This window comes from Miniopterus schreibersii (genome assembly GCF_964146895.1).
Source record: "Miniopterus schreibersii genome assembly, chromosome: 8".
Taxonomy (NCBI): domain Eukaryota; kingdom Metazoa; phylum Chordata; class Mammalia; order Chiroptera; family Miniopteridae; genus Miniopterus; species Miniopterus schreibersii.
Window position 1 is genome coordinate 7,233,131 of NC_138109.1, and position 24,708 is coordinate 7,257,838.

At 59.5% G+C, this 24,708-nt stretch overlaps 1 protein-coding gene across 1 annotated transcript in view; it reads right to left on the reverse strand.

Moving 5' to 3' along the window:
* Nucleotides 1-24,708, reverse strand: part of LOC308560071 (calmodulin-binding transcription activator 1) — a 618,909-nt gene that overhangs the window by 55,033 nt on the left and 539,168 nt on the right. The window contains exons 7-9 of the mRNA XM_081143617.1: nucleotides 21,255-23,101; nucleotides 16,586-16,712; nucleotides 11,150-11,284 (exon numbers count right to left, since the gene is read on the reverse strand). Of these exons, the coding sequence (XP_080999743.1) occupies nucleotides 11,150-11,284; nucleotides 16,586-16,712; nucleotides 21,255-23,101 (2,109 nt within the window). The remainder of the gene's footprint in view (nucleotides 1-11,149; nucleotides 11,285-16,585; nucleotides 16,713-21,254; nucleotides 23,102-24,708) is intronic.

The window sequence follows — 24,708 nt, forward strand, 5'->3', positions numbered from 1 at the left end:
AGACTTCTCTCTCTTGCCCATGTGCTTCTCTGAGCTTTGGAGAGAGTCCATGCACTCACTATTGACTTTTCACCTGGGTGTCTCCAAGGTCCTTCAAACTCCGCCCAACTGTGACCAGTCCTCTCCATATCTAACCCACCTACAAGCCTACTGATGCCACCTCCCAAATGTCTCTTGACTGTCCCCTTCTCTACCAGAACCTCCAAGTCCAACATCGTCACTAGCCTGGAGGATCACCTGGTCTACCCTCACCCTTCAATCTGTTCTCCATGCAGCAGCCAAGACCACTTCTCGAAATGCCAACCTGGTCACGTCACTACTTCTCAGACCCTCAGTGCCTTCCCTCTCCTTGGGGATAAAGCCTGGGTCACACAGCCCTGTACCTGAGTACCCCTCCTACCTGTCTGGTCTGATCCTGGCCTCCCTCTCCACCTCCCCAGCCTCCCCTGAGGAGCTGCCCCTCCCCTGCTTTAGTACAAGCTCCCCAAATGCTTCTCTGTGCAAAGACTTGATGGCCAGGTCTGCTTTTTCCTCCATGGATGGTAAGCTGGGTGAGCAAAAGAACCTCATCTGTTTTTATACTTTTGTTTTGATTCTAGCACTGAGCCCAGTGCCTGGCATCTAACGGGGGCTCCACGAACAGTTAGCAAATAAATATTTTCAAAGAGAAACTTGCTAATGGAGGAATTTACAAAGTTGATGGGAAAGCCAAATAAAAGAAGGCATCCTGCAAGTGGGGGAATGGGATGATGTGGGAAGTCAGCTTTTACAGTGGACGGGCCTCAGAGTGGAAATCTTCAACAGAGCAGGAGTTCTCTAAACCCACCACAGGGAAAAGACCTGAGGGGCCAGAGGGAACAGCATGTGCAAAGGCTCGGGGGTAAGAAACAACATGGTAGGTTTGGGGAGATCTGAGTACTTTAGTAGAGCGGAGGGTGAGCATTATGCAGGGGGAGAGGGAGGGCTGCTGGTGAGCTGAGAAAGACAGGCTGAGGTCAGCTTATAAAGGGGCTAGTATTCCATGCTGGAGAGTTTATCCTGACCTTCCCGAGGAGATGACCGCTGCCCTCCCAGCAGCCCCGTGTGTCCCTCTCTAAGCTCTTACTGCACTGGGTTACAGGTGCCAGCGTTCTTGCCCGTCTCTCCCACTGGGCAGCACCCAGTGCAGCGCCTGGCACACACGGCTGCCCTGTCGATCCTTTCTGAGCGCATCAGTGGTATACAGCATGGATGGGGGGTGAAGAATTGAGAGGCCCCAGCCCAGGTGCGAGATGGCAAAGGCCCGAGAAAGGAAAACGGCAGAGGGACTGGGGGGAGGAAGCCCTGTGGGGTTTGAAGGTCCGAATGAGTCCCCTGCTCACTTCCCAGCATGTCTCGGGCAGGAGAAAGGACACTCCTTTCCCCATCCGCTGATGTCGCGAGGGGCGTGGGGCACAGGGTGGGAGCCAGGTCTGTCAGTGTGAACAGTCATTCAGGCAGGACAGGCAAACACCGAGCAGCAAAGGAACCTCAGCCCACCAGCAGCCAGGGCATCAGGCTGGAGCATCTCTCACCCGCCTTGTGTCCCGGCCTCCAGGCTGTTGGTGCTTCTGGGTGCGATGGAGATGGGGACAGGGACACGGGGAGGACAGCGAGACAAACTAGGAGTCAGGAGGCGCTTCTATCCCGATTCAGCGAAAGTCGTGGCCAAGTCACTTTCTTCTCGGGGCCCCTTCCAGAAGGGTAAGTTTGGATGGTGAGACAGGAGTCTCCTTCAAGTTCTAACTCTCGAAGATTCCAGGTCTGCCTCTGGTGTGTTGAAGATTTCCACTCTGCCACTGACTTTTTACAATGTCTCCTGTTGTTTTTATTAAATATGGAACATGACACATACCTGCCTGTCCCTTTTTTCCTCAGACCAAGGACTCTGAGTTCACAAGTGAGAAGTGCCAGCAGGTTGCTGCAGCCGAGGAAGCCAGTCTCAGCCTATTTTGAATGTCCTGTTGTCACCGAGGCAGGGGGTACAAGGTCGCTAGGCTGCTTGGAAGGGATGAGAAATGTGTGTATTTTTAGGAGCTTTTAAAAGGAGAGGCCTTGTTCTTGGCCCCAGCCAGGGGCTGTTTCGCTTTCCCAGTCCTGCGTGGAGCTGGAGCGGGCGGGTTGTGTCTCCTCTCACCGGCTCTGGGACCTCCAGGCCCCCCGATTCCTCCTGGAGGCCACACCGGCCCCTGCTCTGCCCCAGCCTCTCCTCCTGGCTGCTGATGTCCTGAGTCTCGCCTCTCAGACCATTGCTCCCACCGCTGGGTAAACAGATCGGCATCTCCATTCTGTTCCAGGGAGGTGGATTCTGGCAGCCAGGTCCTAGGAAAGGCCAAGGCAGCCAGCGAAACACCGGCCTGGACTGGCAGGATCCCCACCCCTGCTGGTCTCTCTGGGGTCTCAGTTTTGCCGGGAGGCTTTTCTTCGAGGCTATTACCTTCTGGATCACAGCTGACCCACGTCCAGATACTGTGGTAGGACAATGGCAGCCCGGCGTAACTGAGCTGAGCGAGTATGTTGTTGCCCAGGGGGCCTGACGGGCAGTCTTCCAGCCCATAGGCAGGGGCCCTGCATCCACGGCAACCAGACAGAAGGCTGAGATGGGGGGGTCCCCAGGGGGTCTGACATCCACACTCCACTGAGGGGTGAGTCACAGTCTGTTCCTGATTTAGGGCTCCCCTCTGGCTCCTGCCCTCCAATGGGGATCAGGAGTGTTTTATCCCTGGCGCTCAGAGCAGGGGCAGGTGGGTGTCCCCGAGTGTCTGGACACGGGAGCTGTCTTCCTGGGGCCCGCAGAGCCATCAGGTGGTTTGCGGGCCAACACCAGAAGATAAGGCAGGAAAAGCTGGGCCCAGGTCCGTTCCTCTTGCTGCACGAGGAGGGACGGAGGTGGTGGAGGCCAGGATCTCCTGGGCCAGGCGAGTGTGCAAGGCTCCCGGTCCTTCCTGTCGGCCTAGCCGGGGGATGGCATGGCTCTGAGCTCACAGCCAGGCTGGGCACCATCTTATCCGGAGTTTTCAGCCACTTCTCTGGGTTCTTCAAACTCATATTGCTCCCTCTTGCCTTCGGGTCTTCCTACACGCAGCTCCCTTGCCCGGGATGCTCTGCCACCGCTCCTGGCATTTGACATGGCTGCGTGTCCTTTCCCCTGAAACGCTCCCTTCTCCCAGCCTCGCCGGGATCACTCCTCTCCGTCTACCTCCTGTGCCCTGGCTGCTGCGCCTCAGCCCCTTCGCCAGCGCTTTTCTGCTTGACATCCAGATGCCGAGGAGCCAGGGCGACCTGCACCCTCTCCTCTCCTTTCTGTGTTCTCTCACGGAGCGATCGCGCTAGACCCAGGGCTTTAAATTCCACCTCTGAGCTGAGGACCCCGATTCTACTTCCATTCCAGACCTCTCCTTGGCCTGCAGATTTTCTATCCCAACTGAACACTTGTCAACTCTGATAAGGCTGCCGACTGAGACATGACCAAAGCCAAACCCTAGATTCCCCGATCTCCCAAACTTGCTTCTCCAAACTCCTGACCTCAGGAAACGGCCCACTGAGCCCCCGCTGTTTAAGCCCCACATCTGGGCATAGCCCGCCCTCCTGTTCTCATCCTCGATGTTCACGTCTCCAGCAGGACCCTTGACTCTACCTCCAAACGTCCTGCACTGCCTCTGGGATTCACCATTACCAGCCTCCTTGGAGCCACCATTTCTCGCTGGCATGGATGCAAGAGCGTCTGGTGGTCTCTGGGCCAGCGGAGACACAATTCATTCCCCACACAGCAGCTGGGGGGGGGGGCTTGAAAACATACACCTGAGTCTGTCAACTCACTTGCTTAGAAAACCCTGCCATGGCCCCAGTGTCCTGGGGATAAAATCCCAGCTCCATGCCTTGGCTGGCAGGTGCCACATGGCCCCCTCCCCTTGTCTGTGCCTTCCCTGACTCGGCTTGGCCACAGCGGCCCCCTCAGCTCCTCTAACACACCAGGCTCCTCCTCTTCTTGGGGACTTGGCTCTTGTCATCCCTCCGCCTGGAATGTTCATCCCATGAATGTGACCTTAGCCTGGCTGGCTCCTTCCTGTCATGTCATCTTCCCACAGAGGCCTCCTCTGACCCCCAACCTAAGGCAGCCACCCTGGCACCCTCTACCGGGCCACCCATTTTCAGTGCCCTGATACTATCCTTTGTGGTTTGTTGCCATGAGAATAAAGGTCCTGGAGCCAAGTTCGACGCCTGGCACACTGGATGACAGAACCAACGGCCTAGTGGAACGAGACTGGTTAGGACGTGCGGAATGATTTGGGGCTGAGCGGAGGTGGTGGCAGAGGGAATGGAGAATTAGGGAGAGAAACCCCCTGGGATGGTGACGGGAGGTGGGGGAGGGAGCGAGCGGGAGGTCTCCAGGATAGTGCCTGTTTTCTGGGTGGGACTGTCTGTCCACTGAGGTGGGGAATGTTGTAGATGTCGGGTTGGGGGCAACAGAAGAACAGGTGTGAGTCCCTCTGGGACACGTTGACTCGCCCAAGAGGAATCTGAGCAGAGATGTCCTAGGGTAGTCATTTGGGGGGCTCTGGATTTGAGAAGAGGTACAGAGGAGATATAAGGGGGTATCTTTACACACGGGGAAGAGAGCCCCGGGGGGATCAGCCCTCAGGGAGAGCGGGCAAGAGGAGCAGAACGGCCCAGGAGAAGCTCCCCTGGCCTGCTTGGCACACATTTGACTTGGGGACTGTCAGCACCTCTGACCTGGCTGGTCACCCCCTTCCCCTGGGACTCTGGGCTCTGCGACTCCACCTTCTCTTGTGTCCCTCCGACTCCCGGGACCGCTCCTTCTCAGTCTCCATCAACCTGCTCCTCCTTCTGGAATGTTCTGTTAATGTCTGTGTAGCCGGCTCTCTCCTGGGCCACTCTCTTCTCTCCCTGCCTCAGAATGTGGCTTTTATTTGGAAATAGGGTCTTTGTAATTAATCACAGTCGTAACTAGTAGAAAGGGTGCACAGTGGACTGGGTGTAGGCCCTCCTCCAATGACTGGTGTCCTTATAAAGAGAGAAAGTGGAGAGACAGACACACGCTCAGAGGGACTGCCGGGAGCTACCAGGAGCTGGAAGAGAGAGGAAGGGTCCTCCCCCAGAGCCTTCCGGGGAGCGTGGCCCTGGGGCACCTTGATTTTGGACTTCCAGCCTCTAGACCTGCGAGAATACATGCCTAAGTCCTGAGTTTGTAGGCATTTGGTACAGAGGCCCTAGGAAAGGAACACAAAGGTCAAGGTTGGCTGATATGGGCCACGAGAGGGTCTGAGCCTCCAGCCTCGCACCTCAAGGTGAGCCACCTGACCCCCGGTGGCCCAGAAGCCCGTCCTGCAAGAGCAGCCACTTCTGCCCAGGCTCTGGGGCTCCCCCCACGGTGCTGACTCGGCTTCCTGCCCCCACAGGCAGCATGAGGACGCAGAGGCTGCCTCCTCGGCCTCCGCAGACACGCAATCCGCTCCTCAGTGCCACTCCTCTGCAGGGCACCATTTGTCACTGCTGCAAGGAGGCGGGGAGGCCAGCCCCAAGGTGACCCACTCCGTGCCACCCAGAGCAGCTCCAAACAGATCCATTTGGTGTGGCCCCAGCTGCACAATGGGGACCAGCATGAGACGGCATACCCAGGGGCCCTTGGTCCCTGGCTGAGGAAGGCTAAGGACAGACACCACCCCCAGTCTGCAGAGATGTGGGCCCCACAGAGCACAGAGGGACTGTGCTGGGGACAAGGCCCCGGGCTGGGTGAGCTGCAGCTCAGAGGGAGGCGAGTCCTGCCCTTCGGCTCCCAGTCCCAAGTATAAGACTGCGTGAAACCAGCGTCTTCCCCTGCCACCCTGCTTCTTAGGTCACTGCTGTGCCAAGAAACACCCAGAGACCCATGAGCTTCCCGGCCTCAGTGTGCCCCAGGCCCCACGGCAGGTGAATGCCAGAGGGCTCTGGGTAGTGCCCCCTTCTCATTGACAGGGAAGCCCCCATGTCACCGCTTCTCCCACTTCATCTCCAAAGTGCCCCCAGAGGCAGAAGAGGGTGGGTCCTCGGCTTTGACTGCGGGCATAATTCAAGGCAGCTCTCCGAAGTCAAGATTCTTCAATGATGCCGTGGGTCTCATCTTAAAAACTTGTGAATTTTGTATTCTACTCCCTAAGACAAACTGTATTGGTTTTAGTGAAATAGTGACGTTTTAAATTCCTTACAACCAGTTACTTAAGCTTTGTACTCCCCCTACATCACCTGGTCAAAGTGGTGCCCTTGGAATTTGTTCCCAGGTCCTGCACGTTCTCCGATGCGGACAGCTGAGGACACAACAGGCCCAGAGAGGGTGACTGGGAGGTGGGCTGGCAGCTGTGCAGGAGGGAGGGAGCCAGGCCAGGAGGAGCTGGCACAGGTACCTCATCAGAAAGCCCTGGAGGCAGAAAGCATCCAGAGGCTTCCCTGGGGCCAGTCTCACAGCTGGAATGTCCTCCCCTGTTGCCACTGGGCTGCACCATGGTCTTTAGGTCAGCGTGTGGTCTCTGCTCCTGGTGGGTGGAAGCTGCTATTAGTAACCAGCAGGACCACGGCCACATGCCAGGGACAGGCAGCTTGGAGGTAGGGAGGAGGCAGAGCTGGGGACCATCCCAGCTACATGTCTTCCATCTGTTAGCACAGAGGATTGGGTCAGGCCAGAAAGCTAAGAGGAGAGGCCAAATCTTGCTTTTTCTTTCTGTTCACCTCCTCGGATGGGAGCAAGGCTCAGCCTTCTTGGACATCTAACCTGGAGCCAGGCTGCCCCAGAGATCAGCTGACCAGATAACCTCCTCTGGCCCCAGGGGAGCTGGAGGGCAGGCTGCTCCAGGGTGTCCACTCTGCCCTGAGGCTTACACACGAAGTAGGCACCTAGATGATGAGGCGTGAGCTCCAGTCCCTGTTCCGCCTCTGCCTGAGCTGACAAGGCCCCTCCCAGACCCCGAGGGTCAGCAGGAGGCCTGCCCATGTGGTCAGCTGGCTGAACCCAAGAAAGCTGCATCCACGCCTCACTCCAATCCTCTCACCCAGGCAGGAGGCTCAGCTGCCCGAGAAGCAATTAGCAATAGAGTGTAAGTATAAGCAGCTTAGTGGGGTTCTGAGATGGGGGCCATTGGGGTGGGGGCAGGGCCAGGGGAGGGTCCTCTGATCCTGGCTCCTCCTGGCTCCAGAGTGAATCAGATGGTTATGAGAGAAAGAACAGGGCACACAGAAGTTCCACTCACCTTCTCTTCCAGGGACAGGGGTCACTTAAAGCTGCCCTCAGCCAGATGTGGGCCTGCCCTACCCCCTCAGCTTCAGAGCCACAGTGTGGACCGCCTGGGTTTACTCTCTTTGCAAACACAGGCACAGGCAAGAAGGTCTAAACAGACAGCACATCTCTGTGCTCAGCACAGCCCTGGCTGTTTGCATCCACAGGACCCAGAGCAGGCAGAAGTGACATTTCCCAGAGTCCCTCCCCAAACTGACTGCAAGGTAAACCCTGCTGCCTGGCTGCTTCTATCCTGGAGGAGGCCCCCACTGCACGCCCAAATGCACGCTAGACTGCCCCAGACCACCCTGGGGCCTGGGTGCAGATGGCCTGGGGAAATTTGTTCTACGTCTACACCTTTAGGGGAACAAATGGTGACAATGGTAGTTCCTAGAGTGCTTGGTGTCTTGCTGCCCCCTCTTCCTGGGTACTCCTTCCTGTCCCCTTTAGCCTGGCTAACGCCTGCTTAGGTGTGAGGTCCCAGCAAAGGGTCACTTACTCCGCGAAGCCTTCCTGACCACTGGGCTGGATTAAGCTCTTTTCGCGTGTCCATGCATGCACATCCATTTATTCACGCATGCATTCAGGACACACAAGCACTGTAGTCCACAACTGCGCACCAGCCTGTGCCAGGCAGTGGGGATTCTTGCAGACAGGGCCTGTGTCCCCTAGAGCTCATACTGGGGGTGGGAGAAGGGAGGAGAAGTCCTCTGGGTCTGAGGGAGAAGCTGCAGCTCCAGGGACCCAGAGGGCTGAGCTCCCTAAGGTCGACATGAAACCGGCTAGATGGCGGCAGCGCCAGCGCCCCCTCTTCCCTCCGCCCCTCGTTTCTATGCTCGGTCTCCACTTGGTTGGCTGCGCCCAGCTGAGATGTGGGGGATGTGGCACCGCTGCGCCTCCGCCCCTCCGCGGGGACGATCGCCCCCCACCGGGCCCGCTGCTCAGACAAAGGCTAAGCCCAGGGACGAGGCTGCGCCACAGCTGCTGCGCGGCTCGGGTTCTCTGCTCACCGCCCCTCCCGCCTTTAGTCTGGCGAACAAAGCCATTTAAAAAGATCAAGCGAAGGCAGAAATTCTCTTCCCAAAACATCCATCACCCCCCTTTCTGGGATAGAAGTGGGGGCAAAGAGCGCCCCAAGGACTGAGCGCCGAGCGACTGATGGAGGAAAACAACCGCTCACAGCCGGTGCGGGCCGCCGGGACGGGAGCGCGCGGCTGGGCGCGCCACCGCCTGTCCCCGGGCCGGGGGCCGGCCCTTCCTCCGCGCCCGCACTGCCGCAGTCCCGGCGGGCGCGGGCGCAGCTCCCGCGGTTAGCGAGGGCTCTGCACTGCAGCTCCGCCGGGTGGCGGTGCATGCGTGTGTGCGTGCGTGTGTGCGCGCGTGTGTATGTGTGTGCGCGCGTGTGCATGGGCGCGCACACCCCGTCTCCCGGCCGCGCGTCCCGGGGCGCCGCGCGCTGCAGCCCCTCGCCCCCGCCCCTTCCCCCCACCGCTCCCCGCTCCGCGCGGTCGCCGCTTCCCAGCGGCTCTCGGGGAGAATTTGCCCGGCAACCGCGGGGGCGGGAGGGCGGAGGAAAGGCTCTGCAAAGGCGAGGGGACAGGAGGGGATGACGGCTTCTGATAGGCGCGCTGCAAACCTTCCCGGACGCAGAGTTCGCTGCCCCGCCACAGGGTCGGCCGCAAGGCCCGGGGCGCCCCCTCCAGCTGCCCCAGGGTCCCCTTTGCCCCTGGCGCGGCGCTGCGGCTCTGTCCCGCCCTCCCCGCCACTGCTGTTTATCAGGCTGCGGAAGGCTGGGGAATGATCCGTGCGTAGATGAGTCACTTGTGTTCATTCGTTCTGGGGGAAACAGAGACTGCACTCTTCCCCCACCGCAGGCGGGGTTTCATGCTTCCTCTGTCGGGGCCACTCTTCCCCTCCCATTACTTGAAAGGACTCCTGGCCAAGACCAAAGGGAAAGGCCCCAATCTGCTCTCTCTCCCCCTGCCACACCCCTCCCCAACTCCTGCCATCTCTCCTGCGTACTCTGCTGGGGGCTCAGGGACGCTTATTTCAACTGGAGGCCTACTGGAGGTCAGAGCTCCAAGTCCCCATGGAGGGGGCTGCTGGAGGGCAGGTGTCCAACTTGGCAGCAGGCCTTTGCCCAGGGGGCCTGGTATGGTGAGGACTCCGGGTGTGTTGTCACGAAGCAGTTAAGGTGGCTTCCTTTCCCCTCGGTCTCCACTACAGGATCCTCCCCTGCCTGCCACCTCCTCCTATAGCTTGCTCTCTGGGCTTCCAGGGGGTCTGCTGACGTTTCCTGTGCTCTTAGGCACCACCTGGCTGAGGTTTCACTCTCAGAAGGGCTCTATCTCCCAGGCTGGCCCTACAATGGTCCCAACATCCTACAGTCCACCCTGGTGAGGTGACCTGGTCACTCAGGAAGAGCCAGGGCTCTGCAGAGTTCCCTGTTCCGTTTCCCATTTGTCCGGCAAAACTGAAACCGGATTTCCTGAACAGGAGCCCCTGGTCACCCTGCCCTTCTCTGTTACATCCTGCAGGTCATCCTCATAGCTCGGGCTGGCTCCAGCCTTAGCCAGGGGAGCTGCCAAGGCCAGCCTGGTGCTCCCAGGCAGCCACTGCCAGGGTGCAGATCCTGCTGACCCAAAGCCACCTCTCAGAACAGCTCAGAAGGTTCAGTGGCCAGGGCAGCTGCCAGGCACCCTGTCACTGCTGGGGCTGGACTGGGATGAGGCTGAGGTTTGCACACTTGGTGGCTCAGGAAAGCTGGCCAGAGTATGTACCCAAGCCCAGAATCCTCCAGCAGCCAGCTGCAAGGAGAGTCTGAGGTGAGAAGGCAAAGGGCACTGTGGACAGGGGATGGGTGCTTAGAAACTGACCCCTGCAGAGATCCCACAGGCAGCTTAGCCAAGACGCAATACCTGGGGCTGGTGAGGTCTCCAGAAATGCACCCCACAGGATGGCACCTCTGCTGGCTGCCCTGGGATGGTCGTGTGCAGCCCCCGCTCCCACTCTGTCCCTGTGCAGAGACTATCAGCCCAGCACCTGGTGCTTCTCCTAGGCATGTCCATACCCAAAAGGACAACCTCTGCCCTTAGCATCCCCTGCCCATCTTTGGCAGCTTTTCTGTGCAGAGGCCTTGGTGCTCCAGGGGGACCAAGTCACCAGCCCCGTGGACAAGACCAGCAGCTCTAGGAGCCCTGTCCTCGGCCAGCAGGTCCTGACTCCTCTCTTGGAGCCTATTGGGGCTCCCTGACTCTCCTCCCTCAGCCATGAGCATAATCCTGGACTTATTTCAGACACTCTCCAGGGCAGAGGCTAAAGTAAAATCAGCCTAGAAAGGGGGGTGGGTGGGTGACGGGTGTTTGAGGGATTCCATGAGGTCTGGCTAGTTATTGTCAAGAGGTAGAAGCATTTAACACACAACCTTGCAAAGGAGGTTCCAGGCCTTGGAACCTGCAAGAAGCCCGGCCCCCCACATTACTTTTGTCTCCAAGAGGCTTGGGGCTCAATGACGGCCTCCAGGAGCTTCCAGGACACCCTGGAAACAGCCCTGGGGCAGCAGAGGATGCTCAGGGTCTATAGAGAGAAGGGCCTCTCAGCAACCTGGGGGCTTGTCTGGCTACTCAGATCCCCTGCCAGGAGTGACAGCTGCAGGCCCAAGCTCACAAGCTTCATTCTGCCCAAGGGAGACACCCAGACAAGGGCACAGACCCAGCCAGTGCTCCAGGGGCCGACACTCCCACCCCTCTCCACCCACTCTGATCAGGAACATGGAAATCTGGATGCTTCCTCCTTTTTCACACCTTGTCCCCAAGTGTCCCTCTCTCACGGAGCCTGGCAAAGTGACCCGCGCACTGCTCTTACCGTCTAGTGACAGCCAGTCATGCTGGGAGGAAGGGAGTGTGGGCAGGGCCCGAGCTTTGTACTCAAACACCACTGAGTTGGACATGATCTGGTTGTTGAAGGCAACTTGTAGGGTCACGAGACCAGTGTCATGGGCTGAAAGCAAAACAGAGAAAGGTCAGGATGGCGAGGGGGCACCCTGCAGCCTGGGGGACCATCGAGGCCCGGGAGTGCGCCTCCCCACAATTGTTCCCAGGGTAGTCCCAGCTGGCGCCTGCTCATCCCTCGATGCCCAGAGACCATGCTGCTTCTTCCAGGACCCTTCCCTGGACCCCGACTAAGCCATGCGCCCTGGATCACTCCACACCCCATGCTGAAGTTGTCCTTTTGCTCCTCTGCTCCCTGGGGAGGGCAGGGACTGGGGGGCTCTGTGCAGATTTGCTGAATGAATGAGTGAGTGAGCGAATGCCCCCAACCCTACCCCTGGTGGCTGACTTCTCCCCCTGTCCCATTCACCCTGGGCAGGGTTCAGACCCCTTTGTGCTTATTTCTGTTTCACCTTTTCCTAAAGCTTGTCCTGACTCACTTCGCACAGCCTTCCCTGTGTTTTGAGAAGTGCTCTGCCTCCCTGATGAAAGCGAGAGCTTCGGTGGTGCCTCTGGCCCAAGGGTGCTGAGCCGGGGCTGCTGGCAGGAGAGTGTGCGCCCGGCTCCGGCGCCTGGCAGTAAACTCAGGGAAGGCAGGCCCGGTGGGTCTTCAGAGCCGCTCTGGCCCCCACAGAGCTCAGTGAAGATTACTGTCTGAGCGAGTGAACGGGACGTTCTCACTGTCAGCAAGAGGAAGGCCCAGCCTCGTGCACACCCGCTTCATTCTGGGGTCGAGGGTGCTTCATCCTGTGGGTTCCTGTTGACATCCTGGGGGCTATAGCCCACAGAGATGGCCCCTGGCCAGTGCGGGTGTGCAGGTGGGTTGCCTGGCCTGCCAGGCCTCAACCCTGGTAGGCATCGGGGCCCTGTGCTCTGTCCTGCTTTTCTGGAACAGCAGATACCAGTGCCCAGGGCCTCCCAGGACAGATTTCCAGGGAGGACGCACATGGGGATCATGTTACTGTTTGGACTGCTGGTCTTCAGAGGCTCACAGACTGAGGAAGCTGTCCCAGTCAGCTGCTCCCCACGGCCCAGTGAAGCGCCACTTCCCTGAGGATGGCCCATGCAGCGCTCACTTCCATGTGGACACCAGCTCACTGACCTGTGGCCTCTGTCCATCCAGGTGGCAGCGTCCCTGAAGCAGGTCTTCAGGAAGTCACTGCCCACAGATGACCAGTGGGCTCCCCCCCATGCTCTGCGCCTTGGTGTGGTCCCTCAGCTTCAGACCACAAGCTGAACCAACTGGCTCCATGGTGGGTGCGAGTCCCATAGGCCCGCCCGCGGAGCCTCTCTGAGCAGGGATCTCCAGCCAAGTCCAGAACCTCTGGAGCTCTGACAGCATCCCTGGGCAGGTCTCCACACTTGTGGTCACTTTCCTGCCCTGGAGATGAGCCCGACTTGCCAACAGGAGGGAAGGGTGGCCAATACACACCCCATCTGAGCCCTCTCAGCGCTGCTCCTTGTAGTGAGCCTCCTGCCCCTTGGCTAGCCTGGGAGCTCAAGGCTTCTCCGTCCCAGATGTCCCAGCCAAGGGTCCTCCTCAGCTGTTGCTCTTCTCCCACCATCTCCTGGCACTTGCACCACCTGCCGTGGCGCTGGAACAGTGGCAGATTCAAAGGCATCTCTCTCTTCTCTGGAGAGACGAATGGAGAGGACCCATCGTGGACCCCTGGGTCCCAGCCAGCAGCCCGGCTCATGCAGGCCCATCACACAGAATGCTTCCTTGACTCTCCCTTCGCCTGAGTCAGTCCATCACCGAGTCCTGGGTCCATCCACTCCTGTCCATCTCCACTGCCACCACGCTAGTCCAAGCTGCCACTGTTTCTTGCTCAGACACTGCTGAGGATGACCTCAGCACACCTGAGACCTGTGCCTGCTGGGATGGCGTCAGGGGGGCCGTATGCTGGTGCTCCCACATTGAACCAAGGAAGCCTCCTCCTCAACTCAGGAAAGATCACCCCTCTGCCGCCTCCTGTGGTTTCCCTGCTTCTGTTCTTTCTCCCTACGATCCACTCTCCCACATACCCAGAATCATCTTTTAAAAATATAATTTACATCAAGTCACTCTCCACTTAAAACTAACGGCTTCCCATTGCAAGTAAAATCAAACCAAATTCCTTCCCAGGACTTTTTTTTTTTAACACTTTTTTTTAATATGTTTTTATTGATTTCAGAGAGAGGAATGGAGAGAGAGAGACAGAGATAGAAACATCAATGATGAAAGTCACCAGTTGGCTGCCTCCTACTGGGGGTCGAGCCCGCAACCTGGGCATGTGCCCTGACCGGGAATCGAACCTCGATCTCCTGGATCCTAGGTCGATGCTCAGCCCCTGAGCCACGCAGGCAGGGCCCATGTTGATCTCTTTATGCCCAGGGCTGAAGTCAGTGCCTGGCATGTTGTGGCCACTCAATAACTGTTGAATGAACCGCTTCAAAATGCAGTGCACTTGCTCACTTTGTTTTGAATTTAATCTTTTGCCTTTTGGTGACTCTCCAGGCTTCCAGCGTGGGGCCCCAGAAGCCCCAATGCCAAGTCTTCTTGTTGGTGGCTCCTCTCTCTTCTCCCGAGCCCGGCTGCCTTTCCTAAGTCCCAAGCCCTCCCTCACCTCTGTTCCACCCTTCGCTTGGTGCCCTGACTTGCCTGTCTCCCTTCTGACCTCGGGGCACTACTGGAATCGTGTAGGAGACAGAGCCCATGCCTGCATGTCTTCTGCGGCCCAGAAGAACAGTGTTCTTGGTCGGGGTTGACTGTCCTCCCCCATTTTGCTTGGGCAGTGTGCCAGGCTGGTGGGCAGTGGTCACTGGCGCTCCCTGTGCCCTCCCACTCCTGGTGCCCCTCTTCCTGTGTCACTCCCAGCCCTTAAGGTGGAGGTTGGTGCTCCGAGGCCTCTCAGCCTTCTTTTTAGTGAGGCTGGTTGGGTCCTGACATCAAATGTTCCTTCTTCAAGTTCGGCTCTAGCTTCAAGCCCTGGGAGACCCAGCGATGATCCTGTAAGGAGCCAGCATCATCCCCCGTGGTCAGGGTTAGGGTTAACGTCTGGGCCTATGCTTTGCTCTATTCCAGGACCTACCTAGTACCTGACAAACTGTTTGATGAATGAATGAATGAATGTATCCAGAGCTTCCTTACAGAGTGGCATGTTTCAATTTGGGCCTCAAAGAGAGGTGTTCCAGGGGGTTCCCCCATCTGTGGTTGGCTGTAGAGCAGAACAGTTCTCCAGCGGCAGGGCCCAGCTCTCAGTCTGCCTGAGGCTGTGGCTCTCGTCCCTTGGTGTCCATTGGTTCGAGCTGCAGTCTGTTAGAAGAGTTTAAATGACGGTCGCCGGGGCAGAGTCTGTCAGCCAGCTCTGGGGACTTGGACAAGCTCTGGGACCAGGAGAGCTGCCTGCTGAGACCTCACAGCCGGGGTACTCTCTCCCACTGCCCCCTGACCGAGCAAGAGCAAAGGCCTCCCTCTTGGAGCACCTCAGGGACTGAGCATGTGAGAGGTGCTTTGAGGACTGTCCTCACCTTGCACTCTCACCCACCTGGCAGGTTTTTAAAGATGCAGAAACTGGGGCCTGGAGATGTCAACCACCGAGCTAGTCACACAGATGGTAACTGCCTAATCCCGGTTGTACTGCAGTGTGACTGACCCAGGCCCCAGGATTTGCCAGGTCCTGGCCTGGGATATCATCCAGAGGGCACGGAAAGGCCAGTTGTTGTTGTTGTGTTTTTTTTTTGAGGGTCAGATAACTTAGGACGGGCAAGGTCTGGGTCCTCAGCCAGGCAAGGACCAGGTATAGGAAGTGGCGTCTATTTATAGGCCCGGCGAGCCCAGTTCCAGCAGCAGGTGATAAGTGGACAGTTTAATAACATGCCGCCCTGTCCCTGTACCCGCCGGCAGGGGTGGGCGCTGCACTCGCCACACACAGGCCCCCGCTGCGACAGGCTGCCCCAGCCCAGCCGGCACTCGGGCGGCTGCGATCCAGGCAGGCAGGGCTGCCAGGAGCAAAGGGGGCTGAGGGGTCCTCTGGAGCCAGCCAGGCAGCTGGTGGGGGCGGGGCCAGCGGGGCCAGCAGCCCTGGATCCCTGGGATGTCTGTGGTGAAGGAGGAGCTGGGTTCGAGTGGAGACTGAGCATGTGAGCTGGGCTCTGGAGCTTTCTGCACAGGGAGATGGAGAGAGAGAGGAAGAACCTCCCCCGTGAGCTCAGGAGCCCAGGCTGGGGGGATGGTGAAGGCTTAGGAGGCAGACAGCTGGGTGGCCCAAGGCTCAGGCTGGACCACCCCAGGTGGAAACTGGCACCTGGCAGCAGCCAGCCCTGCTGCTGCCTGGGGACCCCACCCGCAGCCCTCCACAGAGAGCATTCCCTTTCTCCTTCGTAAGCCCCCTGCCTCAGATCACATGGGGTGGAACCCTCTGCTCTGGCCGCCCCACCTCCGTCTGTCTCCGTCCATTGCCCGGCAAGCCTGACAGCTTATCCCTGGGACCACCGGTGTGCGAGGGGCCAGCCAAGGGGTAGTGAGCATGAGCTCTAGAAACAGGTCCCTGCCCAGGCGACACGCTCCTTCCTGAGCCGTGCCAGCCCTGGGGAGGCTTGGTGACCAAGAGAGACAGACTCTGCACGGAGCTGACAGGCCACTGGGGAGGTAGTCAAGGCAGGGACACCAAGCTAAGGAGATGATGATGCAGCCCTGAGGGACAGCACGCGGGGCTCCTGCCCCCAAACCCAGCAGCAAACTCTGTGCACGCGCCTTCCTCTGGGCGCAGGGTGGATGCTCCATCGTCTCCAAGGCGGCTGCGTGGGTTATTCTGAGTTTGCCATCCCCCTCCCCCGTCACCGCCAGACCTCTCCATCCCTCTCTGACCTGCTCTGTGCCCCAGGGGACTGGCCTTGTGAACCCCATGGCCTGGGCTCTCTTGTTCCTATGGCTCTCAGTTGGCTTGGGCCCTGGGGCTCATGGGCGGGAGAGAGGTCACACAGCTCTTGTGGGAATGGGGTGGGGGTGGGAAGGGGGTGCCCTCTACCGGCCCAGCTCTCACAGGGCCAGCAACCCGTCCGGTTGGGGGAGGGTAGAGCTTCCTGCTGTGGCCAGTCCTGGGTGTACCAGTTCTCTCCGTAATCCCCGAATCATTCAGAATCCCTGCTAAGTGTGCCTGTGTCCCTGTCTGACGTGGGGTCCATGAGCCAGAACAGATGGCATTGTAAGAGCCGATCCAGGACCCACTTCGCAGCTGAGGAGGGTGAGGCCCAGAGCAATGGCAGGACTCACTCAGGGTCCCCCCAGGCCCGCCAGGGGCCAGGTGCTCGGGCGAGGTGGCCGCCTCACCTGGGCAGTAGCAGCGCAGCACTCCGGGCTGAATCAGGGACGCAGGCACTGAGATCTGGTCGAACAGGCAGCTGTAGTTATTGCTGGCTTCCTGCCACGGGCCTGTGATGAGAACCTTCACTCCTCCCTGCAGGGAACAGACAGCAGGGACGAGCATCAGCCACCGAGCGGGGACGAGGGACGAGGGACGAGGGACGCGGGCCTCTGTGGGGAAGCCCTGAACCACTGTTTCAGGATTGCCCCCCAGATGCTCCTCACCTTCCTCAGCTGGCATCCAGCACAGGAGTGGGTGGTAGGGGGGTGGGGGGCAGGGCAGTTCTGACCCCTGACCCTCTCTTGTGAAACTTTCCGTTCCAGGCAGAAAGAACACAGAGTTTTTCAAACCTTTTCAGCCCCTGAAGCCCCCCCAGAACTGGCCAGTGGGAGCCCAGGACAGGGTGGAGAGTGCCACCTAGTGTCTGGGCTGGAGAAGGCGCAAAGGCACGCCTCCTGGAGTCTGGCGTGGTGGAGGGGTGGGGGGTGTGGGACCCAAGGCCCTCCTTCCCCCACCTCTCCAGGCCACAGAGGCCAGGCCCCAGCTCTGCTGCTGCTGCCCAGGCCAGGGAGACGCTCTCTTCTGCTCAGTCACCCGTTCTTAGGTGATCTCTCCTGGGCACTGGCCCATCCCTGCCCTGGAGGGACTCCCAGCCTCAACATGGGGCTTGTTCCTGAGGCTCCCACAATGTTCCTGGAACCCAGACCTGGCCCTCAGCAGCAGGAGGGGGTGTTTGGAGGGATGAGGGGGGGTTGGATCCCACAGCCCAGCGCCAGAGAGAGGGTTCCACTATGGCAGAGACTCTTCTCCCAGGCTGCAAGGCATTCCCCCCGTGCTCTGGGGAGGGGCTCCTCTGGGCTGGGCTGGCTTTGGAGAAGTCACTTTACAAGCAGGCAGCCAAGCTTTGGAAGACAGTGGAGAGAGCACAAGGCCAGGAGCCAAAAGCAGGAGGCCTGCCTCTGTCCTCCAGTGGCTGTGTGTTCTCAGGCAAGTGGCCCATCTTGTGGCATCTGATCTAGGGGCCCCCCTGGCCTCACCATCCTTGGTTCTGATATACGGCTCCACAGGGAGATTTGGAGCTCTGTTGGAGCGGTGGGGCTGGGAGTGGGTGGCAGGCTGGGGAGGGTGCCCCATGGCCCAGGCAGAACCTGACTCTGGGATGCCTGGGAGCATGAGGCCAGCTCAGGGCATGGTCCTCCCTGGTTGCTGTGAAGAGGAAGGGCAGTGATTTGAAAAGGCCACAGACAGTTACCATGTGAGAAAGAAGAGAAAGGAAAGTAATGCCAGTCAGCGGCTGTCAGCGCGAAGCCAGGGCTGCTGCGAGGAACAGAGGACGGCAGGGGTTACTGGGGAACACCAGGGCCTTCTCCATGGAAACCGCTGCAGGACAGGCTCAGCATCCATCGGTTCAAGGGATGGTTTCCATGGCAACACTCTCCTAGCTGCGCTGAACTGTTTTGACGCAGGCACCTGAAGGCTCTAATTGCAGCCTCCTCTGCCTGGTGCCGCAGGAGTGGCAGTTGGAGGGAGATGGCACAGGGGACTTGGGGGAGGGGAGGGAGCAGCAAATGCCATCTGAGTCACCGTGTCCTGGGAGTCCTGAGATAAAGGACCCAGATTTCCGATGCACCTAGGGCAGATCCTGGGGCACCTCCCGTGTGTGTGTGTATGTGTGTGTGTGTGTGTGTGTGTGTGTGTGTGTGTGCAGGTGTGTGTGCAGGTGCGCACGCCGGTGACCAGCTGCAGTTCGAGGTGAAGAGCTGAACAGAACACAGAAGTAGGACCTGCCTGTGGGGTGGCGTGGAGGGGCTCTGAGAAGAGACAGCAAGATGGCCCCAGCCTTAGCATTCCTGCAAAGTCGGTGCCTGGGCACCACTGAATTTTAGAGCTGGTGGGGACTGAGTGCTGTTCAGCCTGACCCCATATTTACAGCCTAGGAAGTGTCCCAGGCCTGTGTCTTACCACAGAGCCCTCCATGAACTTGGCAGAACCTGGCTAGAACCAGGGTCCCCACTCAGTCAGCAATCAGGCCTCTTGCCCATCCGTGGAGAGGGGGAGGGGGCAAGTATGCCAGCCAGGGGCTGGGAGGGGAGGGGAAGGTCAGGAGAGGAGGTGCTGTTTCCTGCAGGAGAATCCAGGAGGGGTGGCCCTGTGGCCGACTGGGGACAGTGGAGGGGGTAGAGCCCCTGGAGCCTCTGCAGAGGTCTCTCCCTTCGGCCACATCGGCCCCCCATGGCCCAGCTGGGTGGCGTCAGTGCATTTTCCAAATCAAATTGAATCTGAGCTGCTTTTGTTTCTGGGCAGCTGGAATCACCCCGGGCTTCTGGGAAACCTGGGCTGGACGCTGTCGAGGTGCTCGGGCCGTCACCCGTTCCTGTTCCCGCGCCGCCCTCGCGTGGCCAACTGCTGAACTGACTCTCTCCCAGGTACAGCCCAGGGATCCGCAGGCCCGGACTCAGGCGCACAACCGAGAGGGCCTGAGTGCAGGACCTGCGCACCCAGGCTGAGGCCCCGGGGAGCCTCAAGTGTCCCAAAGACCAAATCTCCCAGGTCCTAGGATTTGGCGGGCCTTGAGGCCACCCCTCTCAGCCATTTACTGATGGGGAAATTGACGCCCAGAAAGCCAGGTCTCTGAGTCAGATCTAAAGACAGTGCTCCCAGCCCCGACCTCACTGCAGCCCAGTCCCCAGTCTCCCTCCCTCTCCCTCTGAACTGCTCTCTTAAGCCCCATGGTGGGGATGCTGGGGGGGAGGGTGTAGGGGGGCAAGCTGCTGGGCTGAGCTGACCTTTCACCCTGGGGGAACGTGGGTGCTAGGAGAGTGCCATGGAGATCAGTGTCGCTGATGGAGTCATATCGAGCCACACCAAGAGAAACTGGTTGGAATTTTCCAGAGTCTTGGGGGCAGTGAGGGAAGCAAATGGCGGTGGACAGAAGAGAAAGGTGCTACCTAGCAGTTCACTCAGTCTTCACCCCACCAATGAGGTAGAGAAAGGAAGGGTGGCTGCCGGTCCCAGGTCACCGGCCAGTTAATGTGGGGCCAGGCTTGGAATCCGGACGCCTCACCACACAGGGCGGCTGCCTCTGGACACCTGAGGACTTTTGTAAATGCCCTGTACACACAGTGCATGGGCAGAAGCTGCTCTGTCCAGGTGCCTGCCGCATTTCCAGGACGCTCCTGTCCAAAGGCTGGGCCCCTAGCTGGGCTGGCGTGGCATCTGAGAGCTGGGGACAAGGGGGCATAGTTTTTACCTTAGCCTCACCATTGGGAAGGAGGCAGAGCAGGTGTGAGCCTCTTGGTCAAGACTGTGACACTGAGGCCCACAGTCTAGGTGACCCCTCCAAGGTCAACCAATGAGTGGCCTCTTTTCACGGCCACGGCAGGAGGACTGGAAAAGGAACACAGTGGGCCCCTCCAAGGTGCTATGGGCCAAAGACTTTACTCCTGGCACCACACCTGAGGCAGGTACTGTTACAACCCCATCTTACAGGTGAGGAAACTGAGCCAGAATTCACACCTAGGAGTGCCCTTGAGACATGCCCTGCACCACTGTCACCCTCACCAGAGCCCAGGGGAGACTCTGACCGGGAAACTGGCTCCGAGAAGCCCTTTACCCCTCAGGACTCCCTGTTACCCAGTCCTGAACTGGGCATTGCCTCAGGTACCCCTGCCAGTGCCTGGGTCTGGAAGGTGCATGGGCTTTGGCCAGCATCCCTGCACTACCCAAGCCAGAGGGCAGGGTCTATGTCATTGCCTTAGTTAAAGATAGCCTGTAAGGTTCAGGGTCTTCCAAGAACATCTCTCCCGTGTCCAGGGCAGCAACCCCACCCTGGCATCTAGGGAACGTGGCAGTGGCCCCAAGGGAGCTGTGAGCAGCCAACTGGGGAGAAAGGGCCAATTTGGGCCCTAAGCACCTGGCCGGTGGGCTGGGAGGAATCGAGGAGCGTGTCCCAGTGGTGCAGCTGGAAAAGCTCAGGCCACTCTCCCCTTCCTATGTCATTCCAGCCGGAGAAAAGCAAGGGTTCCTTCCTTAGACACTGTGCCACCGTGACTGACGGGGTTTCCCGCAGTCCTGGGCTTTGGAACAGTGCTTCTCAATGTCAGATCTGGGAAGGGGTCGGGGGTGGGGAGTCCTATAACATGCCTTTGGTTTTGTAGAGGTCAGATTTGACCAAGTCTTACAGATGACTTACAGAAGCTCTACCCTGCCTCTTTGTTGGGAATTTGTTTTTGTTTCATTTTGTTTAGTGAGGCAAATCAAGGGCAATGGATGTGGATGATCTATGGTGGTGACTTTCAAACGTTTTTTCCAGCAGCTCTAGGATCTCCCCTGCTCCCCTCACAAAAGCAAAGCAAAACATGGGTGGAGCTTAACACATAAGCCAGGTGGTAGCGGACTGCTCCGGCTGGAGATGCAGGGCCACCTGGCCTCCGAGGAGACCCCTGACTTGAAGGGGCGATGAAGACTGAGAACCTGCTGAGACAGGTGGAGGTATTTCAAGTGACCTGGGGACAGAGGGAGGGGACAACTTGGTCTATATGGTCTGGAAAGCCACATGCAAATAAGCTCCCCTTAGCTTCAGGCTGGAGGGTGAGCAGGTGAGCAGGTGGGGAGGAGATGGCAGCAGCCGCTTACCTCTGGGTAAGACCACTCTGGGGAGTAGTCGGTCACCATGAACACCCGTCCGCTCTGCTGCAGCATCCCCAGGGTGCCCTGGGCCGAGGCGGCCGAGACCACCTCTGCGACGTGCATGTAGGCCATGGTGCTGGCCCCGCCCTCGGCACTGCTGAGCTGCAGGCTCCCCTGCTGGGGGCTGCAACAGGGGATGCACATCTCCGCCTGGGCGAAGGGGGCACGGGCCCCATCTTCCGACTGTGAGAGTGCCGCGCTGTCCCCCGACACCAACTGGTGCCCGTAGATGGTGCCGCTGCCCCCCTCCACGGAGATGAAGTCATTGATCAGGTCGGAGAACTGGTTGCTGAAGGAGATGTCAAAGTGGTCCAGGCTGAGCTCCATGTTGGAGGCGTTGCCGAGGCCCGGCTGGGCCACAGGGTACAGTCCCTGTACCACGTTTCCCGGGAGGATGGGGACACCGGCTGTGCTGCGGATCACCCCGGGGGTCTCAGGCTGCAGGTAGTGCTCCGAGCTACAGGCCTGCAGCTCCCCGGACTTGATCAGGCCCTCACCCCCTTCGGCTACCTGCGAGGTCTCCATGGTGACCTCCCCTTCTGCCGCCATGGCCTGGAAATTGGCCTGAAACTGCATGAGGTGGAGGGAGGAGGTGGACTCTATCCGCGTCTCCACGTGGCCGCTGCAGGAGCTGGTTTGCGACGAGGCCTCCGTTTTTACCGTGGGCATCACAAAGGTGCCCCCAGAGTCACTTAGGCTGCTGTGGGCGTTCTGCTCAATGGGGAGGGGCTTGCTGGCGTCCTGCAGGAAGAAGCTGGGGGACGGGGTCTGGTGGACGTGGGGGCTATGGCCCGTCTGGCTGAAGCTGGACGTGTAGTCCTTGTTGGAGTCGATCGCACTGAAGTCCATCTGCTCCAGGGTGGTGCTGGGGCTCAGGCCGCCGCCCGACGGCAGCAGGCTGGAGCCGGCCGTCAGGGTGAGGGAGCTGGAGGCCGCGGCGGCCGCGGCTGAGGAGTACGCTTCTTTGGCCATCTGCTGCTCGAAGGAGGTGTCCTCGGTCTTGATCTCCTTGGTGAGGACGGTGGTGAAGCTGAAGCCCCTCTCCACGGGCGGCGAGTGCCGGACGTTGGTGCTGACCATCTCGGCTTTCAGGCCTCCGCCCCCATACGTCTGGCCCTGCTTTGGGTTATTGAGGAAACAGTCGGGGTCAAAGTTCATGGTGGTTTCTGGAATCTTCCGGCCACCGTCGAGGGTGGTGGAGAGGACCAGCTCTTCGGATACATTGCCGGGCAGCATTGACAGGCTCTCCGAGCTGCCCGTGGTGGGGAAGGCGAACTTGTGGCCGTCGGAACTCATGGCCAGGACGAGGCCCTGAGAGGCGTCTGGGGAAAGGAGGTGGTGGTTGGGGCCAGTGGTGGGGGACATGGTGTACACGGCCTCGTTGGTGACCTCGGACATGAACACCGTGGCGCTCTGGGACAGGCTCCCCATCACGGAGGCCACTGCCATGCTGGATACGCCGGTGACCACGGGGCTGTCCACCATGTCGGGGTCGCTGTTGAGCCCGCTGCTGATAGACACGGGGGAGCTCTGTGTGGTGTCGGGGACCTCCACCTGGTTGGTGGACGAGACCTCGGTGCTGCTCTGGTGCAGGAGCACGGGCTTGGCCACCTTGCCGTTCCTCTTCTCACGGCCCGAGCCCTTGCCGTGGCCGTGCTCGTGCTTGCCCTCCGAGACGTCGTTGTGCTGCACCTCCGCGTGGCTCCCGTAGGCCCCCGTCCGCGGCTCCACCTTCGGCGAGATGATGCGGTGTTTGGCACTGTTACACTTGTGATGCACGCTGCTGCCCGCGCCTGCAGAGAGCAGAAGCACACAGGCGCGCGCGTGAGCACGCCCGCGCACACGCGCGCACACGCAAGCACACACAAGCACACATGTGCACACACAAAGCACACACGTGCGCACACACAAAGCACACGTGTGCACACACAAGCGCACACACAAAGCACACACGTGCACACACACAAGCACACACGCGCACACACATGCACACATGGAGAGAGTCAGAGCTGGGGCTGCGCTGGACCCTTGTTTCTGAGCAGCCGGGACCTGGGAGCCTAGGCAGGCCCCTGAGCCCCCGGGGCTGGCGTGTAGCGGTCACTCAGGGTCTGGGACCCACTGACCCCAGGCCCCGGGCTCTCACATGTCCAATGGGCTCTAGACCAGGCGCCTTTTTCCTTGACTCACGTTTCAAATAGTGACAGTAGTGCCCAGTGCATGGGAGGCGGGGAAGGAGAGGATGGTGAGAACGCCTTCCTCCAGGGAAACCCTTCCCACCTTCAGAGCCGACGCCTTCCCTGGAAAGGTCCTTGCTGGCCGGGGCTCAGCCTGGGATGCTGGCCTGGCCTCTCCCTCCTCCCCCTGGAAGCTTGCATGCCTGCAGCGTTTCGGGAAGCCCCTCTCCTCCAGGGGATAGGGAGCCCCCCGGGACTGGAGGCCAGAGGTGGAGGGGGCCTGGAGAGCAAGGTGCTCTCTCTGGACCAGCTCTCAGGCCCCAGGACCACAGGGTGGTCCAGACTTTGCTCAGGAGGCTGAAAATCTTCCTAAAAATCAGCAAGGACAGAGCGCTAAGCCCCCAGTTCACTGGCAGAGAGGGAAACGACCTGACAGGAGCGTGTCTGAGATCCAGCAAGTCAGGCCTCACATCTGCCAGGACGCTGGGACGCCAGGTCGGCTTTCCTCCCCCTTTCTCTCCCACTCCATCATTATTTTCATCCCATCTGGTGAGGGTCAGTTTGCTTTTGATAAAAGGGTGAATTCTCCCCTGATCCCATTACAGCCTTGCCACCAAGACTCCTAAATGCACGAAGACTTCGAAGAGAAGCGATGTGACCCTCTAAATGGAAATATCTAATTGAGGCGGCTCAGGGAGCACAGGACACGTTTCAAAGAGCAAATACCATTACAGGAAAGATACATTAGGATGGAGAGTTCCGGACACTTGACGTCTTGGAGGAGACACAGGTTAAAGAAAGACGTTTAGTTTGAGGGGTCCCATTGACTCAGGACTGATCTTCCTGAGAAGCCCCAGTTGGTCCAGTGCCTTGGGACCTGGGCATCTTGACGCGGCCCAAGGGCACTGGAGGCCTGAAGGGCACTGAGGTGGGTGGACAGAGGCCTGGACCCCCATCCCCATGCACCCCCTCCGATTCTGCTGTCCCTGTGCCTAGGGAAGCTGCCTCCCTGGAAATTACTGTCTTCTGCCCAAAGCGGGCCGTCCCGCCCAGTGATGGGGCGGGATAAGGGTAAGTCTTTCCTGGGTGCTATGCTGTCACCTGACTTTGGGCTGACCCCTTCCACTCACTAGACATCATGGTGACCCGAGGAGAGCCGTGCCCGCTGCCTGGCAGAGCCCCCTCAGCCCGCGGCGCCCGCCTGCCCGCCGGGAGCCCGCTCGCCC